Source organism: Vidua chalybeata, chromosome 2 (assembly GCF_026979565.1).
Source record: "Vidua chalybeata isolate OUT-0048 chromosome 2, bVidCha1 merged haplotype, whole genome shotgun sequence".
NCBI lineage: Eukaryota > Metazoa > Chordata > Aves > Passeriformes > Viduidae > Vidua > Vidua chalybeata.
The window spans coordinates 11,903,143-11,929,039 of NC_071531.1; the positions used below are offsets into that span (position 1 = coordinate 11,903,143).

Below are 25,897 nucleotides of genomic sequence, written 5' to 3' on the forward strand. Positions count from 1 at the left end.
GGGAAAAAGTCTGATCCATTGGTAACCAAAGCCAAAAGCCTGCAGGTGAAAATAATAGGGTTACTATGACATGAAAAGACATGGGGCTGTTCACATAACACTTTGCAGCTGCTGCCTAGTGTGCAAACAGCACCACTCTGTAACATTGAGGGAAGGGGAAACCTTTTGTTCTATGAAAACCAACAAAACCTCTGAGTTTGACACTGGTGTCTTTGGCGGGCTTTGGCGGGAAGAAGAATACCTCTCCTGCTCCATTCTCCCTAAGGAAAGTTTGCCTTTTTGCCTATCCTTGGCAGCATTCTCGTCCTGTTCTGCCCGTTCTGGATAGTAGGGCAGAGTGTGCCTTCAGCGAGTTTGCTGCTGACACAAATCTGTGTTTGCAACCAGGTGTCTCCAACTGTACCAGGGGCTAATGTTTGCTAATGTCCACTTATATTCTTTGTATCTTCTGGCTATTCCCAACGTGTAAATGCTAAACTTTCAGAGTCAAGTAATCTTTGTTGTGTTGACTGAAGGCCATCAGGCCTCAGCCAGTAAAATGCAAATCCTTCGTTAAAAGTTTTTTGAAGAAAACCCTCAATTACCCCCTACCTTAGCAAAGGCGAACAAACCCATGACAAAAGTGACTTAAATATTTAAAAAGTTGTATCATTTCCAGAAGAGCCACTGACCACAACCCTCTGGCTGCGTCCATCTGGCCCATGGCTTGTGCCCCAAATAGCCCACCCTCCAAAGCCAGGGCTCTGCAGTGTGGGGCTGGGGCTCTTGTGTGGGATTGTGTCCAAAGCCTCACAGGGCTCTGGGCACATCGGGGGCTATAAGTGCCCAAATCCAAGGACTGCTCCATGCTGGTTCCAATGCATTTGGCTGTAGAAGGGATTTCGGGTGTGGCCCTTTGTGACACAGGCCTGTTGTGTCAGGGCCCTTGGTGATGTGGGACATTGTGGTGCCCAGAGGTTCTTGTGACATGGCAGACCCCCACCCTGCTTGAGGGGTCTCTAAGGGATGCAGAGCCCTGGGGTGACCAGTCCCAGGAGAGCAGCTATCTCACAAGGAAGCAGCTCCTCTGAGAGCCTCTGCAGTAGAGCATGATGGAGATGTTCTCAGAGGAGGCAAACCCCAACTCCCCTCCTGCCATGGAGCAGCCAGGCCTGTGCATGAGGCCCCAGGTGACAGCCAGCCATGGAGGGAGAGGGGATGGAGGGAGCTGGGATGGGGGCGGAGGGCAGCGGCCTGGGGGCCAGGGTCCAGCAGCTCCTGATGTGCCAAGGCAGTCACCTCCTTCCCTCTCAGCTGGGGCACAGAGCCAGGGCCCTGCCCCACACAGCCCCCGCTGCTCCCCAGAACTCTCCTCTGGGGGGTGGCTGGAAGAGCTCCTAGAGCAGTGGGAGCGAACAGTCAAGTGGGAAGAGTGGGACTGGGCCAGGGAGGAGGGAGAGGAGCAACCCTCCACAGACCAGGAACTGCACAAGTGGAAGAATCTGTCAATTTGGGAGAGACCCTGAGAGCTGTCCCAGCAGTCAGATATGGGATTCCAAGAGCTGTCCCAGGAGGAAGATGACAGTGACAAAGTGCTTCCCTAAGGGGAACACTCCATTCACCAGGTGCTGACCGAAGGGGAAATCAGTCAAGACCTAGAACTGTCCCAGGACGGAGATGACAGCGACAAAGAGGAGTTGCAGGATGACGGGGAATTCATCACCATCCACACCATTGGGGTCAACCCCAGGTAACCACAGCTCCTGCAGGATCCCAACGTTGCTCCCCAGGACTCGGCCAAGGCAGCAGCTTGTCCGGCCTTGGCCGAGCAGGTGAAGGCAGCCAGGGCACAGATCCAGGGCCCTGCCCCACAGAGTCCCTGCTTCCCCCCAGGCCCCTCAGCTCCCCAGCTGGGAGCCCTCGGGGAGCTGCCAGCTCCCCCTAAGAAATGCCCATCCCGCTTCAGGCGGGCGCTGCAGGCGCTGTTCTGCTCCCTGAGGCCACAGCTGGATGAGGAACGCCCGCTGCCCGCGCCAGGCTGGGCCCCACCGATGGCCTGCCCAGCATCCTGAGCAAGCCACAAGGGCTGCCTTCACCTGGATGTGTCCCTCCAGGCTGAGCAGGACTGCAACAAAAACCACTCTCCCATCACTATGAAAGTTGGGTTTAGGAAACAGTAGTAGTAAGAAAGAAAAATTAAAAAAAAAAAAATTAAAAATCCCCCCAAAAAACAAACAAAAAAAACCAACCAAACAAAAAGAATAGGAATAAGAATAAGAAGATGATAAAGAAATAGTAGTAGTACATTATAATAAGAAGAAATAGAATAAAAATAAAAATAGTAAGTTGAATAAGAGTAAGAAGAATAAGAAGATGAAGAAATTGTAGTAGTAGTAGTAGTAGTAAATAAAGAAAAAAAAAGAAGAAGAAGATCAAGAGGAAGAAATAATAGTGGTAAATAATAATCAGAAGAATAAGAAAAAGAATAAGAATAATAAGTTGAATAAGAATTAGAAGAAGAGATAAGAGTAGAAATAAATAATAAATAGAATAGGAAAAACAATAAGAGTAAGAAAAATAAGAATGACTAAGATGAAGAAAAAGGAGTAGGAGTAGTAGTAGTAAAGAAGAAGACTAAGGTGAAGAAGATGGAATAGTAGTAGTCATAAATAATAATATCAAATTAAAAACACATCCACACATCTTCTAGAATCACAGAATGAATGGAAGGACCCTAAAGTCATCTAGTTTCAACTGATTATCTTCTGCTCTCTCTCTCTCTCTCTCTCTCTGAGACCTCTTTCCTATTTATTTCTCTCTCTTTACCTCCCCTTTCCTGTTAAATAAAATCCAGGTTAAATGAAATCCATATGTTGTTGTCATGTGCTCTCATTTGCACCTTCAGTCGGACAGAGGCATCTCTCCCTAATGGGACTGTAACACCTGCACAGGGTCCCTTCCAGCTGCCAGCATGCCATGATTCTGTCAGCTCCTCGCTTCCCTTTTCTTCTTCCCTCTGCTTCGAGCTGCGAACGTACTTGAAAATGTCCAGAAAACAAACATCTGCTGTCTGCTCCAGGAGCCCACACGGCTTCAGGACCTTGTCACCTGCATCTGCATGGCTCCCTTGGGAGGCAAGGCAGACACAGCACCCCGGGAGCCTCAGTAATTCCCCTCTGTGATCCATGGCACACACTGCAATGGTCTGGAATTCCAGTTTCCAGCAAGGAAAAGATGTTCCTGCCCTTTAAGTCAAAGCTCTAAAAGGGCCGAAACCTAAAGGGAGCAAGATCTTTCAAAGACATTTCACAACCAGCCTTCATAACTTAATCAAACCTTTTTTTTCTGCATGTGAGTTGGAAAAAATGATGTGCTGAGAGCCTTTGGCTGGAGCTGCCATGGGTACAGATAGACACTAGGAAAGGAACAGAGCAGGCAAAGGAAGGTAGAAGAGAAAAAAGGACACAAAGAGCACTAAGCTGAGAAGGTGGCACTCTGAAAACCAAAGTGGAACTTACTGAAAAGGACTGGGACAGCGACAAAGAATTATGAAACTTTTATTTACTATCTGAATCCAATTTCCTTACTTGATCACAAATCTCCTCCTGATAACAACAGTCATCCAGCATGGTTTTCAGAAAGTCCTTAGTTCTGAATGGATGTTGCAGGGTGCAGACAGAATGAAACACAGAATGGCATTTTTCCTTATTCTTCTTAGCAGGGGACATGATGAGCAACCAGGAAGAAAAGGGCAGCTTGCATTTGCCCTTCAGTGGGATGTGGAGGAGGCAAGAAGGTCTCATAACCTCTGCAGCTGTTCCCACAGTCATGTGAAGCTTGATCCCAGACCCCCAAGGGTCACTTTAATGGGTGCTTTAATGCAATGCTTGCTTGGTATTGGGGGGCAGCACAGCAATTTTATTCACTGGCTCTTCTCAGTGGTGCCAAGCAAGAGACAAGAGGCAATAGGCAGAAACTGATGCACAGGAAGTTCCACCTGAATATGAGGAACTTCTTCACTGTGCAGTGACTGGGCAGAGAGTTTGTGGAGTCTCCCTCACTGCAGATATTCAAGAGCCAACTGAATGCAATTCTGTGTCGTGTGCTCTGGGATGGCCCTGCTTGATCAGGATGGTAGACCAGATAGCCAGATGTGGTCCCTTCCAACCTTATCCATTCTGTGATTCCTATTTTGTTCCTATTTGCCATTTTGTTTCTTCTGCTGATGTTAAAGATCAAAGTGATATACAATTAACCAGAAACCCCCTGAGTTTCTACACGCTAAAAAGATTTACATCTGTTCTGAACATATTCTAAAGATTTTTGAGGAGCTTGATTGTCAAGAACAGTCATCTTGAAATGCATCTAGTAGAAGTACTTTCTGATCACAGAGACTGTCAATGTGAGAAGCTCAATAACAGCTCAAAAGTGAAGATAGAAACTCGCCAAAAAATTGGATTGTTGCATAGAAACAAGGGAGGGTATCCAGAAAGGAGGAAATAATACACTCAGAAAGGTAAAGAACATTAGATTGCATTTAGTTAAAATTTATAAAATCATTTTGGTAGACTAAAGACTAAGAATTTTATATTTTTATTTATATTTTTATAAATGCACTGTTCTCATGGAAGTTAGCATTTTTCTTATAAAATATTTAATGTGGGAATATATTTGCCATACTTAACTATATTAAATTCAATATTTAAGTTATAGCTTTTACTTGTTCAGGGTAAATATGTTTCCCAGTTCTTCCAACATTTGAAATAAACTAACATAGTTAGGTTTAAATAAGAAGGATTTGACTATTATATGCAATTGACTGGAAGATTCCAAATTATCATGTTTTGAGATCTCTTCAGACTGATCCTGCACTTTCATTTCTCCAGCTGCAGCTAGTTCATTGCTTAGATCTTTCACATACATGAAGCAGATTCATGCCACTGTGTAGGACTTGAAATTCATCGCAAGGTAAATTTAAAGTTCCTCATCCAGATTTTGTTTTAAACAAATTTGGTCTCCCTTCATCTCAGAGTGCTTCAGCTCTTTATAATCCCATGTTAGCTTCAGGCAGACAAGACTAAGAGAAAGTCAGTAACCGAACTGGTAAAAACCAGTTTGAAGTCTCAGTGTTAAACATGAACCACACTGCTTTAAAATTATATTTGTATTTTATATTAATTATTCTTTCAGACACAGCTATATAATTGTGTTGGGAACTGAAGAAAATAGAATGCTACATAAAACAAAATTAATTCAGAACTTGTTTTTTTTTTTTTTTCATTTTGTTTGGGTTTTTTTGATTATTAAATTGCCTCCTCTCCTACCTCTGGTCAGGGCTCTATCTCCTTTTTTCAGTGGAAGCAGTTTAACCCTTCTTTAAGACTCAAAGTTCAGCTGCATACAAATCCATTTAATTACCTGGAATTAGCTTCCAACATGACACACTAATCCATTTGGATGCCAACATAAGAAGGAAAGGAAAACAAACAAAGAAAGCCCTACATAATCTGACCACTGTTTGAAAGGTTCATCCTTGAGCATGAGAGATACCCAGCAGAATCCTGAGGAAAGTATTAGATACTGTAATATCCAGTTCAGCAGATTAAAAATGCTCTTTTCACCTTAGAAAAAAAAGTTTAAACTACAGACTAAAATGGTATTGAAAAGTCAGTTGTAGTCAGGGAGTGCAAACCTGCAAATGTTTTAGTGCTTATCATGAAAACATTATCCATTGATGCAACCTTAAAGAGACAACATCACTAACTATGCTGGAAGTTCTTGAATGATTAAAATTGTGTGAGTTAGAATTTTTGTGCTTATAGCCGAATTAAAAGAATTAATAGCAATTAAAACCATACAAAAAGTTGTTTTGATTTTTGTGATTATTTTGGATAGGGTTTTTTGTTTGTTTTTTTCTAAGGAGCAAAGTATAACAAGTATTATTGCCCTCTTTCAGAAAGTCACAAGCTAGCTAATGAAAACCTAAGCTTCTTGCTCAATAATTAGCATCATTTATTGTTTCAGTGGTGTATTCTAGTAGACTCAATATGTATCAATTGAACAGTTTTCTGATAGTAGAAGTTTTATTGACAGGGTTAGCTACACTTCATAGATTTCTTCCCAATCACACAGTTTGTTTCAAAGGTCTTACTCTAACCACTAATATATTAGAGAAATCAGAGCTGCAATTTATTTTAAAAACCCTTCATTTTATATAACATTTTTTGGAGTTATTGCAATGAATTTAAATAACTTTATATGTAAACAAAATAAAAAATAGATGGGTTTATCAGGTTTCTGTTCACATCAGGAACTTAATCTCCACTAGCCTTTAATAGAAGCAGTAAATTGCCTTAAGGAAAAGAAAAAAAGCTTAGAAAAGCATACATATGGGAATAAATTATGCAGAAAGTTGAAGTAATTGAATATTAAATTATCTCTTTTTATTTCATTATAAAGCCTTTTCTAAGATTTTTTAAGGAAAAGTATTTTTTTAATTTAGATTAATTATTTTTCATTATTTTGCTGCAGCTAACCAAACCTGTTAGCGACTACCTGGTTTTGTCTTTTTTTCTCCTTTTTCAGATTTTATTAGCATATTGGGTCTACCAGACTTAGTTTTTAATTCATGCATTATAGTTCATGCATTAATTCATGACCTAATGCATGAACTATAAAAGAGTATTTTGAGACCCCTACCAGAAGGCAAGAGTCCATCAATTTCCCAGGGAATTTGTGCAAGCTCTGTCCCTAGAGATTTTAAAAGACTCACATGGATAAAGCTCTGAGCAATTCAACCTAATGTCAGAGATGACCCTACTTTAAACCTGAGACATCCAAAGATCTCTTCCAACTTGAATTATGCTACAAAAGAAAGCTGAAAAAAATCAAAACTATTACTTTGCTCAGCCATCTTCAATTGTGGTCAAAAAGCCCTTCAATATTATTCTACTAAGAACTGTAGCAAAGGTAATCCACACCAGTTACTGGAATGGTAGATTCCAGGTAATGGAATTTGCCACCATATTTGTTTATATTTCATCTGTACAGGCAGCTTTAATTATTCATATTTAGATTATGTCATTATGCTACTGCAAGTCAAATAGAGGCTTATTAGCAGGTAATATAATTTCATCCCAAAATTTAAAAAATATACAGCATTGTACTACTTACACCAAAACTAACTAACTACAGTAAAAAATCCAAAACCAATCCACAAACACAATAAAACTCAGCAAGAGAGGTCTTCAAGAAGGGGGGAAAAGGCATGAAATTTTCTTTGACAGAAATAGATGTAAACAAAAACTACTCTCATATGTGACTGGTCATTCAGAATTGCTTAAAGCAGTGAAGTACTGTGAACAAAGCATAACGTAACTCGTTATTCTTCTCTCTAGAGCATGATGGAACTTGATGCCTGACCTTTCCCCTAAGCAAGAAACAAGATTTAAAGCCTTCATATTAAATTTGGCATAGAAATTAAGATCAGGCAAATGGGAGAGAAAATAGAGCTATTTCACTGAGCATATTAATTAAATCAACCTAATAAAACATAAATTAAATTAAATTATTTTAATAGCTGCAGGTAGAAAAATAAAGGAACTGGGAGGTTCTCAGAGTATAACAAAGCATCTTTGATGCAAATAAACAATTAGAGAATTAGATACTTATAAATTACATAGAATCATAGAATTATTAAAGTCAGAAAAGACCCCTAAGAACATTGAGTGCAACCTTGGACTGAACACCATCATGTTAACTAAACCTTTGCACTAAGTGCCATAACCGGTCGTTTCTTGAACACCTCCAGAGATGGTGACACTGCCACTTCCCTGGGGAGCCCATCCCAATGCTTCAGCCTTCAGTGAATCCTTTCAGTGAAGAAATTGTTCCTTATGTCCAGCCTGAACCTTGGGGCAGCTTGACCCCCACATGTCAACACCTCCTTTCAGGTGGTTATAGAGAGCAAAAAGGTCCTCCCAGAGCCTTCCTTTCTCCAGGCCAAATACCCCCAGCTCCCTCAGCTGTTCCTCATCAGACCTGTGCTCCAGACCCTTCCCCAGCTCTGCTGCCCTTCTCTGGACTCACTCCAGCCCCTCAATGCCTTTCTTGCAGTGAGGGCCCAAAACTGGACACAGGATTTGAGGTGTGGCCACAGCAGTGCCAAGTACAGGGGGACAATCCCTGTCCTGGTCCTGCCACCACACTATTGCTGATCCAGGCCAGGTGCCATTGGCCTTTTTGGCCCCCTGAGCACACCTGGCTCATGTTCAGCTGCTGTTGACCAGCACCCCCAGCTCCTTTTCCTCTTTGCACCTTTCCAGCTACTCTTCCCCAAGTGCAGGACCTGGCATTTGACTTTTTGAACCTCATACAATGGCCCTCAGCCCATGAATCCAACCTATCCAGACTCCTGTCCCACATGGCAAAGCTTGTCAAAGTAATTCACTTGCAAGAGTTCCTATAGTTTACTAACATTTGCAACTGTCTCTATCAGGAAATGAATGTAGAACTTGGGCACAAAATCCTCAACAGCAATGTTGAGCAATGCTACATGCAGCATCTACTGCAGAGTTGGAATTAACAGCAGCATTTTAACATTTTAACATAACTGTCTTCAATACCAGACACACATAAATTATGCTGGCTTTGGGTAAGTATCAGCTACTTTGAAATGCAAAGGTTTGTTACACGTGCATTACTTAGCAGTGACAAACTGAAACACAGTTTGAATGAATAAAGCAGTCCACCTACTTAAATATGCATAAAATTTCATTTATTTTCAGTTTTCCTGAATTACAGATAGGACGATATTAGTCATATGATAAGGACAGCTGCTTTTTCATGGAGTCTTATTGTGAAGGGGGGTTATCAGCTTCTCTAGGCATTGTAAAAGTGTGATCACACTAGGATTCAGTAACTTACATCCTGAAAATTGTCCACTAGGTTTTGTTGGGGGTTTTTCTGGGTTTTTTGTTTGTTTGTTTGTTTGTTTTTGTTTTGGTTTGGTTTGGGGGTTTTTTTTTCGTTTTTTTTTGGTGATTTTTTTGGGGGGGGGCAATTTCTGGGCAATGACCTTGCATTTTCATGTACTGTTGAGCAGAAATATATCAGATGGCCATTACTTGTCCTTGAGGTTTTTTTTGCCTTTTTATTTTCCACACTCATTATTCTACATAAAAATGACAGAATAATATTCAAATAAATAAATCTTCTACAACAGTGATTTCTGATCAAAGGTCACTGGCTCTTTCAAATCTTTTAGGCCATTTACCAACAGATGCCAATCAGTAAAACAATCCCTAATGGCTCCCCAGGGAACATAGGGACTGTGGAAGAAAAGTCATCCTGAGCAGCCACTAAAACTCAATGACCAAACTATGGAAGAATATCTATTACTGTCCTTTTGGCTTCCAATTTTGTTTTGTCTCCTTTCCTATCATTAGTCATTTCTTAATATATATTGCACACTCTAAAACATTGACCCTTTGCCAAAACACAGACAGTCCTTTCACATACTGTGGTATTATTCACAATCTCTCAGGACTCTGAAAAGTATCAGGATGGATCCTGGAAACAACAAAAGGTCATATAACTATTTTTAAAATGCCAGCCATCCTGTTCATAAATGCTCACAGGACAAGTAACAGTTACTGCTTTCACAGTGTCTCCAAAATAAGTAATGTGTCACAAAGGATTTATGCTTGAGATGCTATCATTCATTACTGCCCAAATTCTCCAGTGGAACAGAATTATATTTCTTTCTTTGCAGTATAGTCTCTCTGCCACCCCTTGGTATACAGTCCTCATATTTGCTGTTCATCTGACATATTGAATAGCATCCTTAGCTTATAAAAGCAGAGTAGAGACCCTTGGAGCCAAGCCATCCCCATGCCCAGCTTCAAAACCATATTCTAAAGGAACACTCTAACTTCCTGAATATGCAGAAATTTACTAAATAAGTCGATACTTCACTCCTACTTTCTTCCAGTATCTCTTGATTCACAAACAGCAAGTCATACCTTTTCACCTACCAATAATCAAATGGAGGTTTACCTTCATAAACTAAGAAAGTTGAGGATCATACCAAAACTGGCACAAATGGCTTTGTCAGAATTGCTGCAGGATGGGGGTATGGATACTTTTGATGTCTAAATAAGGTGCTAAAGGACACTAATTGCTCTTCTGACATCCTGGTGCCGTGTAGTAATAGCAAGATGCAAAAATTTTCTGTGGGTTATATTAATTATGGAAGGCCTCACAATTCCCTCCAGAATTAGACAGACGGCAAAATTTCAGGACAAAGTGTACAAGTGTTGAAGAAGGAGGCAGAGCATTTACACAGTCTTTGCATCTCTAGATCATCTAGGTTTCCCTCCCAGCAGGCACAAGAAATCATTCATCTCAGCTGACCCCATTACTGTATTGCTTTAGAAGGTTTTTATCATTAAAAGAAATGTGCAAGTACAAAAGCAAGAAAATCCCTCTTCCACTGACATACAACTATATATTGCAGAGTAATTAGAAAAAATCCAAGAAAGTGGATACACTCAGTTAATTAATTCTTCAACTATGAAGAGGAAGTTGTAACATTAAAAATTAAACAGTGATTTCTACTACACATTTAAATGGGGAGGAATAACCTCTTTAAATAAAACAGAACAGGTGCAAAAAGAAAACTAAAACATACTTTATTCTTAGGATAGAAACCTGAAAAATATTAGTGTTAATAAAATCAATGTGGACTTAATTGATAGATTACAATATAAGAAAGTTGCCTAAGAATAAAACAAAGATTTCTATTTATCTCTATTGTGTTTTGAACTGTAAAGATTCACCCTCATCTTTTTGTCTCTTCTCCCTCAAAAAAAAATATTTCACAGAGTTTTCCCCATTCAGCCCCACAGCTACAACCATAAACTAGGTTGCATATTTATGTGCCAATTCAAAATGAGTTTTTTGAAACAATCCTCATAAGAAGCAAGGTTCACTTCTTAATCAGGTCATGATGCAAAAATAATTCAGTTCCCCAGTGCAATAAGAAAGGTACACACATATTTGCTTAGGACTGATATTCACTATACTTTTTCTCCTTGTCACCAAACAGAGATAGAAAAAACGTTTTCATAGTAATAAGAGTAGTCTTGATTGTTCCAGTTTAAAAAGTCATTGCTCGTGGAAGTTAATCTTGTTCATCAAATAGACACAGACTCTAAATATTATTTCAGTTTCTGCATAACCACACAACAAGCCACAAGTCTCATCAATTAATAATAGGAAATTAACATTCTGTAACGGAGTGAAAACAACAGCTAGGAGCCATTAATATCAATTGACATAAACGTCTATGGTTTACAAGAAGCATATCCTTTATTTATATCCATAATGTTTTGCTCCAAGCTCACGGTACCTGGAATACAGCATATGTGAGTGTTTTGCTCATAAATTGTATAAGAAAAAGAACAACAGGTATATTAATTTATTTTTGAACCTTCTCATTACTATTCAGTGCATACCAGATCCAATATGACATCCATCAACTAATTACCTTTTGACAAGAAGCCAAAAGGAAAATACTTAGGCAACCAAAACACAAGCAGAATTAAAAACAGAATGGAATTACTGAAAGGGAGATACTAAGAATAGGACTATTTATGTAGTACTACACAATTAGGACACCAAATCTCACCTGGAAGGGTTACAAAAAAATAAATTAAAAATACAAATACTGAAATACTGGGTACCAGATCTCCGCTAAGGCTCAGCACTTAATTATGTGCAATTTCTCAAAGTCTTGTTATAAGCTGGATTATATATATATGTTCTATAAAAGAGTGATAGTTCAATTATTAAGTACAGATGAGTAAAGTCAATTCAAAAACTCTTCCTAGATGCAAAGTGTTCTCATACTGCCTTGACTTACTTATATTCCTTACTTTTTTTTTAACTACATTGTTGAGTTCTCATTATGACATTCCTCATTAGGTGTAAAATCTTGGCATGGTTGCTGTTAAGGACAGTATTGCACAGATACATTCATTTTCCAGTTAAAAAAAAAAAAAGTCGGAAAACAGCAACTGTCTTTTTATTCAGAGATATTATTTTATACAACTGTTATAATTATCTAAAATAAACTTACTATTTCATGAGCAATAAATCCTAAAAAATCATGGATGGACACAATTTAGAAAAATACAACCTTATAGTTCTTAAAGAATAACTAGATGAAATTTTATTATGTGTTTCCAGTCTGTTTCTCAGAGTTCCACTGTTTTTAGAAAAAAAAAATCGGGAATAATTTTTACCTCATTAAAATTAATATTTTGCTCATACAAAAATAAAATTCAAAAATAGCATCTCAATGTCAAAGTTGCTACTACCTTATTTTCATAATATTGATCTTTCATCCAAGTACAACAAGAACCACCCATATTAAGTAATAATAGCTAAGGCAAAAAATACTAGACTTTAAAAAGAGAAGCAATATGCAGCTACACAACAAAATACATATCTAGACTTTAATCTCATCATAATGATGTGAAGGATCTCATAGATATTCCAAAAACCCATTACTAGAAAGATTTTCCTTCCAGTTAAATCATTCCATCGTAGAATAAATTTGATATAGAAAATACAATTTTTATTCACAAAAGAAGAACTGAACAGAATATTAATTAACTCATAATGCAGAATAATCTGTAGAAAAGCAGAAAACTAAAGGCAGTAATAGCAACTCTCACCTCTTTGATATACAAGGCAGCCAGATTGTTATTAGGCAATCTGAGCGTGAAAAAAGCTAATACGATAATACTGTCTGAATATACTGATCAGCTCATAATTGTTTTATGTAATGAGATCTCTTTTCATACTTTTTTCCACATTTTCCCTTTTACCACATTTGTGGGGTTTTTTTAAAAAAAAATTCCCAAACCTTTCTTTCTTTTGTCTATTCAGCATCCTTGGAAAAAACCACCAGATGGCAATGCAGTGTTCAAGTATTTCATTTAACATATACCTTATAGGGAAAAAAAATCTATATGCATCAGCATGAGGCTCTCTTTCCTAACCTACTTCCTCTTTCATGAATATTAAATAATTCATAAGCCAAAACTCTGTTCAGCACAAGTAAGTGATCAAATACCATTCAACCTGTAAAGAAGAGACTTTTAGAAATCTAAGTTCCATGAAAGTAAAAACACATGACTAAAAAAAAAAAAAAATCAACAATTTAGTTCAAATTGGATGATTTCAGGAAAAATCACTGAAAGGAAAACATTTAGAAATACATTACCATAAAGTTCTCAAACTATTATCAAGGACAGAACTGAATTGCACAAAAAGTAAATCTACACACTTCTTAGGCACAGCACAAATTTATATGTAGTTTGGTTTCATGCTAAGAAACAGGCATTATCGTGTACATTTTTGAAGTTTAATTCAATTCCTGTAAAACTATGTGCTGAATGAATCAAAATATGTAGGCTTTAAGTATTTATTCTTCCTTTGCATCAAGCAGATCACTGTGATCATACAGGAACTGTTTCATGAAGGAAGATGCTTTAAGATATTTAAAGGAGCTGAGAAGTAGTGCAAGAGTCACCTTCCCATTTAGCAAATCTTACCTGAGATCTATTATTTGACAAAAGAAAATTCCTTTTTGCAGTTACTGTTGCAGGCTCTGAAGCCTCTATGGTTCAGGGAGACTTCACTGAATACCTGAAATACCCAATTAATAACCATGATGTCCACTGTGAAGTTAGTGGTTGAAACAGGGAACTTACAGCAAAGAATCCTTTCTTTCTTTCTTGAGAAGGCATTACAACTTGTAGGTGTTGTAAGGTCAACTCTACTTGACAGAAAAGTTAAGGTGTGCTTATAAATCTTTTGCATACATGGATTAGAAAGAAGTTTCTTGCATCATCTTGCATGAATTTTTACTATAGCTGCTCACCTATCCATTCTCATGTAACAAGCACAGTTATCCATGCCCTTAATGTAAATGAAATCCAACATATATTAAAGAGTAATTTGAAACTGTTCAGAACTTATTTAAAATATTAACTGGGAAAAAAAGTCTGTTCTGTCAGATAGAGACAATCATACAAGATAAAGTGTTAAAGAGGTAAGTTGAAAAGCTGTGAGCAAACTAATTTAAAGTATGTTTTCTGGCTAATGTAAGAAATATTTGATTAACACTGTTCCCTTTATTCCCTATATTATTATATTAATTTGATACATAGCACACAGTGGTAGAAAGATTCAAAGACTACCTTGAAGTAATTTAAGTGCTTTGTATAAGGACCGCTCTCATGATCAGAGATCAAATCCAATGCAGCACAACCTAAGATTTCTTCTATTGTAAAGTCTTCTTACCTTCTTTTCAAACAAATAAAACCAAGAATACTATGTTGATTCTAATTGTTTCCACATATAGCTAATTCCTTGATATAACTTCAGTCCTTAAAGCCAATAGATGGCCAGAATTGCAATGGATTTTTAGAAAATTTCTTTCTGAAGTTCTTGAAAAATTCCAACAACTTCTTGAGAAGTTGAGTTTTTGGAAATGTATCTCCACCAGATTGACAAACTCATTATTTTGTTAATCACTATCTTTTTAGCAGAGCTGATAAATAAACATAGAAAAGAGGTCAAGTACTCTGACTGTATTGACATATTTTCAAGGATAGATCTCTTTTTAATATTAAATACTGAATATAAAATAAACACAAAGTACATGATACTATATATTTAATAAATATATTGCATTTAATCTTATAAATATTAAAATATCTAATATATATGAAAATATATACATTGAATAAATTAATACATAAAGAATACAAGTTCTGTGGTTTTAGGTTTGGTCATCAGAAACAGGTTCAACAAAAGTGAACTAGAAGGAATAAATCCCAATTAGAACAACCATTTTGCATACTGATGTAAAGTTTTTTAACTTTATTATATTCCTGTAATTTATAACAGAGAAAGCAGTAAAGAAAAGCAGTACACCTCAAAAAGGTGGCTACTGCAACTCCATATTTACAAGAACTCGTAAGTATAAAATATTACTTTTTAATTTTTTTCTTTGCTTTCATGTGACATTTCAAGGACAAAATGCACTCACAAGTGGGACTGACTGAAGAGATTTAAAACATGCCCTCACCACGCTCTGCCTCTGCCTAATATGTTCACATAAAACTAAAGTTCTACTTTCCAAGTTGATTTTTTTCCCTGCTTCCAATTATGCATTGCACTAATATTAGGAAACTATTTATATTTTCACAGTACATGTAAGTCAACCTTATTTTGTTAGAACTTCTGTTAAATAAGGTTTTCCTTGTAGAAACACTTCAGGATTGCAACAATCGTCCTCCTGAACACCCAAGGGAGGTAGAAAAACTAAACCAAACCCAACCAAATCAAACCAAACAACAACAAAAGAAAACCAAGAACCATCATACACTACTGCATTCCACCTAGCACTGAAGAAGTTCTTCAAATCTTAAATCACAAAGCAGCATGGCCAAAGGCAGAAGGATCTGAGATTTCAGTAAATTAGAGAGTGTTTCCTTTGCACACACAGTATGACAAACTGCCCCCTTGGTGATACACCTAATTGAAGCTTTACACAGGAGAAGCATGCAAAAACTTCAAGATCCCATGGTACAGTAAGGTATGATACAAAGATTTCCATTATAGTTTTTCCTTTTTATTACAGCATCAGGATGAGAAAAATTGCTATATGTCTTATAAAATTTTGTATGTTTTTTCTTTTGCTGGACAGCAATTATATTACTTTCCCAAAAATAAATTTTATTGTATATTTACCATTTTTTCCTTGCATTGGTTAATCAGATGAAGAGGATATAGGCAAAAAGTTATAAAATAAAATGGAAAGACAACTGAAGTTATCATTGTCACTTTCAAGTAGCAGGTGACAGCTGGACTTTTTTTTAGTTCCTTAAAAATTGATGTCTTTGTAAAATTTACTTTAAGATCAATAATGTTTTTACTATATTTGAATTAAGGGGCCTTAACTTCCAGCTTAAAAGTATTAAATCTTAATCAAATAGGACAATCTTAGCCAGACATATTCAAAGGATATCTACATTATCTATCGAGGCTACAGCAGCCTATAAACACGTCAACCTATCGCCAGATCCTCTGCACACAGTCTGTGTATTTCAGTTTTCTTGAGTTTAAATAACCCCAAATATACTTTATTCTCAAGTTTTTATTAAGGAATACCTTACTTTGTGATAGTACTCTGTGTTTGCCTTCCCTACATCAACATTTTCAGCTACTAAAATATTGGAGACATAATCTGTTTCATTCTGTTGTAACAAATATAATCCATTGAAAATGCAAGGTATACTTTAAGATGATGCCAAAAATGTATAAAGAGCTGTGTTCTCCCCAAGCACCAGTTTACAACTACTACCAACCAGAAGACAAAATTAAATCAGAGACTTCTGGAACAGTACAACAAAAGCTACCTAAAACACTCCAATGCCAAAAGGAAACTTACAACTAACAACAAACCCAATTAACTAATTCAATCAACATGGGATTAAGACTTTCATTAATCCACCAACAAGGAATTAAGGCTTTTATTAAGAATTTAGTTTTCTTTAGTGCAGTATAGCAAGATAGGTTTCAGAAGTAGAATCCTATTTTTTTCATTACCCAGTGAAAAGCCAAAGAGAGTAAAATTAGAATTTCAGGGTGACAAAGAAAAAATTAATCCAAAACTACCCATCTGTCTGAATACCAACTATTTTTCTTTGCTGAATTAAACTCTTCAACTATGTATTAGATATCCCTTTCAAAAACATATTTTGCTGTTCACTTTTCATGGTTATTAAATTTAATGTGTTTGATCTATTTGTTGTTGCTTAAATCCAAACTCTATGATCTTAATTTCTCAAAGTATATAGTAAAACAGATAAATCCAGTAACCCAACAACACTGACTACAACATAGTCTTTTAAGTAAGTTAAAGAGTTCTGGGAATAAATTTCCTTCAGCAGGTGAAAGGTTATATTCATTTCACATCTGATTTTTTTTCATTAAGTCCACAGAAAACAATAGTCTAAAAATATATAGAAGCATCCAACTCTTCTTGTTGCAAAACTAGAAATCCTCTTAACTGTATTCCAAACCACCATAACAACATCCTGGTGTATACTTGCAAACATTAAGCAGTTCTTTCCAAGCCACATTGCAACCACAGAGATAAAGATTTACTTACCTGATCCCCTTTTGGTTACAACCTTCAAGCTCTGAGTCAGAGTAGCATACAAGAGAATCAAGTTGGGAATAGGAGCTTTCATCTTCTGTCTTTCCGTGGCTGCTTCCTGGAGTACTAAAAAAGCAGAAACAAACACTGGTTGTACATTGGTGCTGAAACAACCTTGAAGTAAATAATCATAATACTGACATTGTGGAAAAGCTAAATACAATTTTTGTGAGGAATTTAAAGCATTAAAAATGTTTTATCTTTCTTTTAAAAAGTATGCAGACCAAAACAATTTTAAAACAAACACATGCACACACTACATTTAACCCTGGAGTTTAAGCTACAACTTTGTCTGCACATTGAAAATTCATGGGGTCCCTGCTAAAACTTCATAACAGATCTCCTGAAACATCTATTTATTTCTTTTTATCATACAATCTTTTCCACCCACCAACATGAAAAAGAAAATAATGCCCTTCTTCATTATTTTTGCTCTTATTTATTAATACCACAAATTGAGCAGAAGATTCGCAATAAAAAATGAACATTTGATTTAAATAAAATCTGATCATCTTCTTGGGAACAGAGAAAGGAGGAAAATAAGAGCACATCAAAGTACACAGCAAAGACACTTGTAACTTCCTTCTAGGTGAGCAAGTTCCCATGCAAGTTCAAACTAACATATTCACAGCACTAAATCAGAAGTGAACATTAATTAGAATGGAGATAAGCAGAGCACTGACTGTGCTTTAGCCTTCACCTGCAACATGTGAATAAAAGATTTGTTTTTCTATTTACTTACTCTGGGTATTAAGTGGTATGAGCTGCTGGTGAAAACAGGGACTAAACATCTTGTTAATCTTGTTCATTCCTCATATAAGTAAGAGGGTGTCATCTATCCATGATGATTATCAACTTTCTTCAGGATAGGTTGATAGGGCTAATATCTCATATTTCAGTGTGTTGGAAGAGGAAAGGAGGACAAATCTGCCTATCCAAGCTAGACAGCAGCCTATCTATGCTATCCATATTCATTAGAGTAGCTTACACAAAAATATTCTTGTCTAATGGGAGCGAGAAATGGCTGGGATCAATGGTTCTTTAATATTATAACTAAGACCCAGACTAAACCAATGTGGTTTTGATATTCACCTCCATTAATCATAGCACTGGACAGCAACTGAAAAAATTCTCAGAAGGTGCCACATAGTACAAGTTCTGATTTCTAAAGAGACCATGAATCTTTTGCACTTTCATTGATAATCAGGTTACTGAGTACCCAAGATATCTTTTGAAAGCAATATATTAAAATACCTTCCTCTTAGAAGAGAACAGGTTAGAAATAAGAAACAGCAGAGATATAAAAAAGGGGTATTCTTCCCAATTATGGGAAGAATTGCTTAAAAATTATGACTTCATATATAATCCGTATTAAAGCTTTACATTTCATGACATTTCAGAAATAAGCACAAATCTGTTACATTCATTACTATGTATTTAATAAAGATGAGGAAGTGAAATAATATATTTTGACAACAGTTTGTGATATCTTATTTTTTATTTGTACTCACAGAGAAATACAAAAGTATTTGTTTATTCATGGTCTTTTAAAAAGCTTCAGCATTCCAGTATCACAGTGAAAGACTACCTTGCCTACGTTCACATGCTACTTCAGAAAATTTAGGCAACTTAGAAATTAAATATAAATATGGGATTGCTAGGAGGTAAATTATGTGTAATACTAACATTTTTAGTAAAGTTTAAAATTTAACAAAGTAGCATGACCACTGGCAGTTATAAATAATACAGATCTTAAGAAATTTAGGAGCTAGCAACAAAGGTTAATTTTCCAGGGGCACAGTGAGTAGATACCACAATGTGTTATGCCACATTTTACTGCAGACCTTAGTCAAGCTTTCTGAAATCAAAATCTCATTTCTCAGTCACTGCACTAACTGATGCCGTAGGAAATCCTGAAGCTGATATCTTCAGCCTCCAGGGAACTAGCAAGAGTCAACTCCTTGCTCTGTGTGAGCCTAATAAATATTGCCCAAAGAACCACAGGATCTTACTACACAATTACAAATCCAGTAAATAGGTTCAGACTGTGAAAGCATATCCAAACACATCTTTTTTGACCACACATCAAAAGATAATATTGCTGATCACTGTGAATAAATGCAAATATATACATATATTTGCATATGTATGTGTATGCATGTATTGTATTTATAGATATTTGTGTAGGGAAACTGTGGAGTAGCTATAAAGATTCATTCTTTCAAACAAGCCTCAGTAAATGCAATAATATCAATAAGAAACTGTTCAGTAAATGAAAATCTTCTCTTGGTCCATGCATATGTCACTAATTTAAGTTGTCAAGTCAACAAGGGGAACCATTATTATAATAATATAGCAGGAATTGCATTTTAAACATCACCATGGAAGACATTCTCATGTGCATTTATTCCCAGAGATTCAGGTCTAACTTAAATGCATAAGCTAAACTGGCTGCTGCCTACATGACTTGTGATAAATCCCTAGAAAGTAAAGTCTGCTGCTGTTTTTGGAAATACCAGAAAGAACTTACTGCTAAAGGGAAAAAGAAGGGAGGGATGACTTCCAGCAGCAGCCACTGGCACCTTTCAGCAATATAAGCAACAAATCAGATCTTACATAGGCTCTCCCCAGAGCCTTCCAACCCTTCTCTTCTGTTTACAGTTCCTTTTGTGAAGGAGGAGACTATTTCTGGTCTTCCCTACATTTTAAAAACCAAATGCCCAACCAAAGAAAATGCAAAGAAGAAAAGATCATGTTCCTGGAGCTGGTGCCTCACAGCTCTGGAAGTTGTCTGGGCGGTTGGGAAATCTGCCTCAGGTTATTCATATGAGTGATTCAAAACAGATATTTAACATCTCTTGTCCCGTGTTCCGGGTGAATGCCTCAGAAATTGACTATTCTAGAAAATGCCACCCTTGTGAAATTGGTTGTGAAAACAAAATAAGCAAGTCAGAAGAAAATATAAAAGGAACATCCCAAGGGGAATCTCACAACAAGTCAACAAAGTCAACAGAAAATGCCTTCACTGCTGCAATGAATATGCCCCAGGCCTAGACACTATAACATATTCAGGTAGCTTTTAAACTAGAAAACAAATTAAAAGGCATAATTCTGAGAAGTCAAATTCTTAACACTAAGTGGAGTGTGATATCTCATGCATTGGAAATAGCCTTGTTTCAGCAATGAATTTTTCTAAGGAAGAGACTATTTTACTAGTTGCTTAGCTAGAATGTATTTCTTTTTTAAAAATAACATTAAGAAATTCTGATTTTAACAAGCAGAACAAGTCTGCTGTTTCTTTAAGCAGTAGTTAGATAGACAGTCTACATATACATCTACAAAAGTCATTTTTATGGTTGTTCTTTTTTCTGATTTTCAGTTACTTCCACTAAAAAGCCAAGACAATGTATGGTAGTTTTAAACTTAATTGCTGTTTTCTAAGCTGAATCTATTTTAACATGTTTTACATACCCTTTGGGTATAAGACTACTATACTCCAAGGGTTGATAGTAGACTAAGAAAGTCTTTTAGAACCAGGGATTTTTGGCTGCTTTTTCTTTATACAATACCAAAGATGAAATGTTTTTTCATTTTTAAGCAGTATTCACAACTTCAAATTTTCAGTACTGGGTTGTTTGTTTGTGTGAACCAAAACACTGAAAAAATGTTAAATATTTCTTCAGAAATATATTGCACACAAATTTTAACTGGGCATATGAATATCTTTTAAAAAAATTCTTTTCTGTAGAAGGTGTCACTGCTTGACACAAAAATGCCATAGCATAGCATTTGCATCAGAAAGTATCTAATTTTCCAGTTGAGACAGAAATAGAAATACAGCTGTATATCGAAACTAACACTTTGGGGAAATGCCAAGAATGCTTTTTCTCTTCAATTGTCATAAATACTCACTGTGAGGAAAATGCATACACATTCCAAAACAGCTCAGCAGACATTAAATTAGCTATAGTAAGGTAGTTCCTGATAAGGCAGGAAAATAGAAAAGAAAAATTTTATTTCCTTATTGTACTTATTATGGGCCTTTCCCAATACTTGAATCAAACTTAACTGAAGTAAGAAATTTTCCATGGGCTCAGTCCCTTAAAATAACTTTAAGGGGATGATTCTCAGTTAGCCTGTAACTGCTAGCTGATGTCTGTTGACTAATTATTTGAAAATAATTTTTTTCATACCGCTATTCTAACTTTGAAGAATTTTTTTTATACATGTTAAAAACTGCTCCATTATCTTTCTCCATAATATGCCCTTCAAAGAAAAAGAAAAAAGCAAAAGAATATTGCAACATATCCTCTGAAATCTGCAAGATATTTAGTGACTGTTCTGCGGTAATGACAAAAATGCCTGTTCAGTAATATTCTCTTTTTATGTGGTAGTTCTTTACAAATCCCTGAATAGGATGACATTAGATCTCACAAGGTGTAAAGGACAGTTTGGTATGTCCAGAACACAATTCAAACATCTTGGGAAAAAAAAAAAACAAAACCAAAAACAAACCTTTAAGTTCCTAACATGCAAGGAAAAACTAAAATTAGAATAAATGTGATTTCATAAATGTGCCAATTCATTGTCATGAGCTCACCTAGAACAGTAAGACAACCCTAGCAATTCTTAAAATGGTAACTAAAAGAAAATATACTAGTTTTAAATACAAAACTCCATTAAATTAGTCCTTTCCAGAGTCCCAGTAAACAAAAGGATTCAGCAATCAAATTATGAAGAACTCATGAAAAAACAGTCAGAAGCAACAGGAAGCCAATAAGCTACTGCATTTGCTTTCCAAATCATCCCTGCTCCTCCATGCTAAGCAGCATTCCTAAGTTCAAACATGCTGTGGTTCATGACCAAAAAAAAAAAAAAAAAAAAAAAAAAGGAAAGAAGATTAGGTGAGAAGATTAGTAAGATTAGTAAGGGTGTAAGGAATGGTGACAATATTTTAAACTTAGATAACCAAAAGCCAATATGCCACCTGTCCTGCAGGGCACATTGTGAATAAGAACTCAGTGGAGCCTTTGGAGAGGTTTCCAACAGACTGCATTATGATTTTTTCCTATTAAACCTGGTACTCATTATTGCCTTCCTTTAAAGATACTTTTTGTTGACTCCATACATCATACAAGGTATAGTAAACAAGGCAATCTGTCTGGAGAAATTTATGATTATTCCATGTATTTCTGTATATGAAAATATAATCTACTTTTCCCGAAAGTTTCCATTAAGAAACATGAATCATTCAAACATATAAAGGAATTTTAAATGATTCTACAATGAAAAACAATCCTGATATGTGCTGAATATTTATTTTCTTAGTCTTATGTAAAAAAGTAACATCGACAATAGTATTTGAACGGAACATGGACTAGAAAACATTCATATTTTGCATACTGTTTAGATTGCTTAATATGTTTCTAAATATTTCATTAAGTGTCTTTTTTCTGCACTATGTAAAGAATAAGATTTCTGGATTGTGCTTTTTCTATTATGAGACAAATAAATTGTAGCAGATTGCAGATACCTGAAATTTAAAATGCCATTTGCTTGAGGAACCTCTTTTGAAGAAACAGTTGGACATCTTGTCCTTCTGAACCACAGACTGAAATAGTCACATAGCTGAAAACTATCCAACACATATTTTGGGGAACTGCAGAGGCCAAGAAGAGGACGTACAGATTCAGCAAAGACATACAAAAGGGAGATTATCATCTCTTTCCAACGGTCTCATAGGACTTTGTGGCATCCAGGTCAGCAGGGTACCCTTGACAGTCCCAGATAATTCACCAAGGTGGCTCAGTCAGTCAGAAGTAGTGATGCAAACAGAGCAGGAAAGAAACTCCTTGGATAGTGAGGCAGTGAATTATTTACTATCAAGGTAAGGGAACAAAGAATGGAGAGAAGTCTCTGGTCATTTCTAGGAGCCTTTACTTGAGATAAAAATACATCAGCCTAAGTTTAAAACAATCTTGTATTGTTATTAGAAGTAGATAGAACCCCCTCTTAATAGTTCACAACTCATGATCATAAAGAAATAAGAATCTGAAACTCAGGAAAGGTTTTTTTCAACAAAAAATGTAACCGAACTGAACTAAAATACTTGATGTTTCCAACATATCAAGTAGGATACATAAGAAATGTGTTCTTATTGTGTGAATTAGTCCAATGGATTAATGAAAAATTTGCAATCATAATTTCTTTTTCCGGACAGCAAACAAAAAACATTATAGCAACCTCACAGCAAACTTACAGGCAATAATCAGAAAGTTTAGCTCAACATCAATGTTTAAACAAAGGTAGCTAGAAGATGATTGCTGTGTTACTTAACTTCTAAAAGGTGATGTAGAAGATAATAAATAAAACAGTTATCCCTTGTTATAGTCTTTAATATGTAAAGTCAGATAAAGAGGAAAAGTTCAAAGATATCAGTGTGATTTTGAAATGCTGCCCTTCCACATAAAGAAAAAGGGTTTTATTTCAAATCTGCGTGCATTGGTGACCATCACTCAACTTATAGCATGATTTTGGGATGCAAGCTATCTAACACCACTTATATGCTCTTGCGTTGGTTCCTTGACCACTCTGTATTTTTGCTTTTTGAGGGTTAGTAGCCTTGTTCTTGTATCAAGATGAAATTCCACCTTTGCCTAAACTGACAAGGCTCTAATACTGCAAGTATAATTTTGTTGGATAATTATGCTTGTGTTTTCAGGCAAATAAATGAGCTCCTGAAATATTTGCAATAGCAGTAGAATAACAGAAACATAAAATCACAGAATGCTTTAAGTTGGAAGGGACATTAAACTTGCTGATGATGTCCATGTTACTGATGAAGACGTTAAACAATGCTGGTCCCAGTACCAACCCCCACGGAATGCCACCTGTCACTGGTCCCCACTTGGACATCAAGCCATTGACCACAACTCTTTCAGTGAGATCATGCAGACAATTTTTTATCCACTGACTGGTCCACCCATCTAATTAATGTCTCTCCACTTTAGAGACAAGGATGTCATGCGGGACAGTGTCAAATGCTTTGCACAGGTCCAGGCAGAGGACATCAGCTGCTCTTCCCCCATCCACCACCACTGTAAACGTGCCACAGAAGACCCTCAAATCTGTTAGGCATGATTTGCCCTTAGTGAAGCCATGTAGCTGTCAGCAATCAACTCCTTTATTTTGCATGTGCCTTAGCATAGATTCTGGGTGAATCTGCTACATGATCTTGCCAGACACGAAGGTGAGATTGACCACCCTATAGTTTCTGAGGTCTTCTCTATTTCCCTTTTTAAAAACTGAGGCTATATTACCCCTTTTCCAATCTGTGCTAAGTATATTCACTTTACGGGTTTGTGGAATTCAAACTTTTTTTACGGCAAGTTTTCAAAGACTAGCCATTTGCAGCAAAACCATGGCAGAACAGCTGGATTCTCTAGCTTCTTACATGAATACTTTTCTTACATTTTCTAATTTATGAATAGTAGCAGTTATATACTATAACAACATAATATGTTTAAAAAAATAAATTTGCAAGATGTAACTTAAATTAAGTCTAATTTTGAGCTTATATTACGATAAAAGCATTTTTTAGAAAGTTCAGTCTTCATAAAATTTTCGGAATAGTTACTTGATAAAATAAGCAAGTTCTTTTCCAGACACTAACAGAAGTTTTAAAATATTTTGCCTATCAATAAACATTACAAGAATTATTTATTTCCAAAAATTTCCTGAATAGTATTGATTTCTAAAGAGGTTACCTAGAACAGAGGCTAGACAGTGTTAAAGCATTAAAGTAGGTATTTATTAAAATAAATATTCAAAAGTATACACCTTGGGCAGTTCAAGAGCCCGGCCGTGGCTCCACCCAAGATGGATCCAAGATGGGCCCAAGATGGACCCTGGGTCATGAGTTTTCACACTTTTATATGTTCTGGTCCATTTACATACTGGGGTTAATTGTCAAATTACAGCTTCATGTTATGAAGTCCCATCCTCTCAGTTTGCTCTCCTCAATTCTCTGTTGTTTATACTTTTTGGGCCTGAAGCTGCAACAGTGTCCTTGGTTCTCAGGCTGGAAAAGGATTGCTTAGTCTGACTAAACTGTGAAGAGAACTTGCTAACACTTTATATGAAGCTCAAACTTACACACGAATGCAGTACAGAATCTAGAAAATATGAAAGCAACAACTTAAGGCATCCGTATCTTCCATCTGAGTTACTAATGAGAAAGACGTTTTCCCTAAAGATGAAGGACAGAAGGATTTGGAGGATGAAGGTCCACTGTGGATATTCTGACAGAATGTTTATACACAAAATAATAACCCCCCCCTTACCATCACTCAGGTTATCAGTTTACATCACAGCAACAACAGTGGTTTTCCACAGCTGATACTTGAAACACAATTTTGCTAACACAAGGTAATCTGAGAGCCTTACACATGACCTGTTTCTAATTTAATGCTTGCCCTATCCTGCCATTTGAGATGTTAGGGAAGTTGTCTGTAATCTTCCATTACACTTCATACTACATGAGCTCCCTCTGCACTTTAGAGCTGTGAAAAGGGAGAAACAAGTGTTTCACTTATCCCCTCTCTGTCTCACAGACTAACT

General features: G+C 36.4%; 1 protein-coding gene and 1 long non-coding RNA gene across 2 annotated transcripts in view; one reads left to right on the plus strand and one right to left on the minus strand.

The window, feature by feature from the left end:
* Positions 1–25,897, minus strand: part of IL1RAPL1 (interleukin 1 receptor accessory protein like 1) — a 670,743-nt gene that overhangs the window by 568,343 nt on the left and 76,503 nt on the right. The window contains exon 2 of the mRNA XM_053934082.1: positions 17,231–17,344. Coding sequence (XP_053790057.1) covers positions 17,231–17,312 — 82 coding nt within the window. The 5' untranslated portion in view covers positions 17,313–17,344. The remainder of the gene's footprint in view (positions 1–17,230; positions 17,345–25,897) is intronic.
* On the plus strand, positions 1,018–2,848 carry LOC128783429 (uncharacterized). Its single transcript, XR_008429158.1, has 2 exons — positions 1,018–1,169; positions 1,605–2,848. It is a non-coding gene; the product is annotated as an uncharacterized LOC128783429 (long non-coding RNA).